The sequence below is a fragment of the Lagopus leucura genome, unplaced genomic scaffold, assembly GCF_019238085.1.
Source record: "Lagopus leucura isolate 7727_CA_CO unplaced genomic scaffold, USGS_WTPT01 34589-0_obj-0_obj, whole genome shotgun sequence".
Classification (NCBI taxonomy): Eukaryota; Metazoa; Chordata; class Aves; order Galliformes; family Phasianidae; genus Lagopus; species Lagopus leucura.
In genome coordinates this window covers 711-3,560 of record NW_024968151.1, presented here as the reverse complement: position 1 = coordinate 3,560, position 2,850 = coordinate 711, and the positions used below count along the sequence as shown (strand labels likewise).

Sequence of the window (2,850 nt, the reverse complement as noted above, 5' to 3'; positions counted from 1 at the left end):
GACACAGCGTGGCCAACCATCCACCATCTGACACGTGGTTCCTTTCTGGCACTGGATGTCACTGCAGCTGGGCTGGTCATGGACACACTGAGGATGTCCATCCATCATCTTACATGTGGTCCCTTTAGGACAGTGGATGTCACTGCAGGAAGGCTGCCTCGGGGTCAGCTTGATTTGGACGCAGTGTGGCCAACCATCCACCATCTGACACGTGGTTCCTTTCTGGCACTGGATGTCACTGCAGCTGGGCTGGTCATGGACACACTGAGGATGTCCATCCATCATCTTACACGAGGTCCCTTTAGGACAATGAAGGTCACTGCAGGAAGGCTTCCTTGGTGTCAACTTGATTTGGATGCAGCGTGGCCAACCATCCACCATCTGACACGTGGTTCCCTTATGGCACTGGATGTCACTGCAGCTTGGCTGGTCATGGACACACTGAGGATGTCCATCCACCATCTGACACGAGGTCCCTTTAGGACAATGAAGGTCACTGCAGGAAGGTCTCCTTGGTGTCAGCTTGATTTGGACGCAGCGTGGCCAACCATCCACCATCTGACACATGGTTCCTTTATGACACTGGATGTCACTGCAGCTGGGCTCGTTCTGAATGCACTGAGGATGTCCATCCATCATCTTACACGTGGTCCCTTTGGAACATTGAATATCACTGCAAGAAGGCTGCCTTGGGGTCATCTTGATTTGGACGCAGCGTGGCCAACCATCCACCATCTGACACGTGCTCCCCTTCTTGCACTGGATGTTGCTGCAGGAAAGCGGTTCGTGAGCACATTTTGGCCAACCGTTGACCATCTTGCACTCGGTGCCCGGGGAGCAGTGGATGTCCCCACACGACGGCACAGGGCCGACGCATTTGGGCCAACCCTCCAGCATTTTGCATACCATCCCCTTCTGGCAATGGATGTCGTCGCAGGACGGAGCTTTCTGGACATTCGGGACGTGGGGCGCCTTGGTGGGACCACACCAAGGCCAATCGTTGACCATGTGGCACACAGTCCCTTTCTGGCACTGGATGTCGTGGCAGGAGGGCGGGTTGTGGACGCAGTGGGGTTGGCCATCGGTCACCTTGCACGAAGTCCCTTTGGGACAGGGGAAATCCTGGCACGGTTGTCCTTGGGATGCTTTACTTTGGACGCACCGTGGCCAACCGTTGATTATTTGGCACTCCGTTCCTTTCTGGCACTGGATGGAGCTGCAGGAGGGTGTGGGGTGGACGCAGTGGGGCCAGCCATCTCTCATCTGGCATGTGGTCCTCTTGGGGCAGTGCACTCTGCAAGATGGCTGCGTTGGGGACGTCTTGCTTGGGACGCACCGTGGCGAACCTCCCTCCATCCTGCACTCCGTCCCCCTCTCACAGGGGACGTCGTTGCAAGAGAGAGGAGGCAATTCCCTCCGGAGGAGCAACTTGTGAACGCATTTGGGCCACCCTTCCACCATTTGGCAACGGGTCCCCTTCTGGCACCGAATATCCCGGCAGCTCGGCGAGGCGTGGACGCAGCGCGGCCAATCGTCCACCATCTTGCACCGCGTGCCCTCCCCGCAGCTGAGGTGACGGCACGAAGGTTTGGGGACGCAGCGTGGTTTCCCAGCCACCATCTGGCACCGAGTCCCTTCCTTGCAGGGGAACATCCGACACGACGGGATGGGGACGCACTGCGGCCACCCTCCCGCCATCCTGCATCGCGTTCCGGCCTTGCAGGGGAAATTCTTGCACGACGGCAACGGGACGCATTTGGGGACCCCGTCCACCATCTTGCATCGAGTTCCTGCTCCGCAACGGGTGTTTTTACAGGAAGGCAATGGGACGCACTGGGGCCACCCGCCCATCATCCTGCACGCCGTTCCCGTATTGCAGTGGAAGTTGTTGCAGGAAGGCAACGGGACGCATTTGGGGACCCCGTCCACCATCTTGCACCGAGTTCCTGCACCGCAACGGGAGCTTTTGCACGAAGGCAGAGGGATGCACTGGGGTGACCCATGCACCATCCTGCACTCTGTTCCTGCTTCACACTGGGTGTTCTTGCAGGAGGGCAGTGGGACGCATTGGGGTGACCCATGGACCATCCTGCATTCTGTTCCTGCTTCACAACGGGTGTTTTTGCACGATGGCAACGGGATGCACTTGGGCCATCCGTCCACCATCTTGCACTCTGTTCCAGCTTCACAACGGGTGTTTTTGCAGGAAGGCAGAGGGATGCATTGTGGAGACCCATGGACCATCTTGCACTCCGTTCCAGCTTCACACCGGGTGTTCTTGCATGAAGGCAGAGGGATGCACTGGGGTGAGCCTTGCACCATCCTGCATTCTGTTCCAACTCCACACCGGGTGTTCTTGCACGAAGGCAGTGGGATGCATTGCGGAGACCCATGCACCATCTTGCATTCTGTTCCTGCTTCACATTGGGTGTTCTTGCACGAAGGCAGAGGGATGCACTGGGGTGAGCCTTGGATCATCCTGCATTCTGTTCCTGCACCACACCGGGTGTTCTTGCACGAAGGCAATGCGATGCACTGGGGTGACCCATGGACCATCTTGCATTCTGTTCCTGCTTCACACCGGGTGTTCTTGCATGAAGGTAATGGGATGCACTGCGGTGAGCCTTGCACCATCCTGCACTCTGTTCCTGCTTCACACCGGGTGTTCTTGCATGAAGGTAATGGGATGCACTGCGGTGAGCCTTGCACCATCCTGCATTCTGTTCCTGCTTCACACCGGGTGTTCTTGCACGAAGGCAATGCAATGCACTGGGGTGACCCATGGACCATCCTGCATTCTGTTCCTGCTTCACAACGGGTGTTCTTGCATGAAGGTAATGGGATGCACTG

General features: G+C 57.4%; 1 protein-coding gene across 1 annotated transcript; it reads left to right on the top strand.

The window, feature by feature from the left end:
• Window positions 1-516: 516 nt before the first annotated feature.
• Window positions 517-2,678, top strand: LOC122193470 (the record flags this gene model as incomplete). Its single annotated transcript, XM_042894253.1, has 2 exons — window positions 517-2,306; window positions 2,601-2,678. Coding segments are annotated over exons 1-2 (718 nt in total), but the record flags the coding sequence as incomplete, so codon positions are not given.
• Window positions 2,679-2,850: the final 172 nt, after the last annotated feature.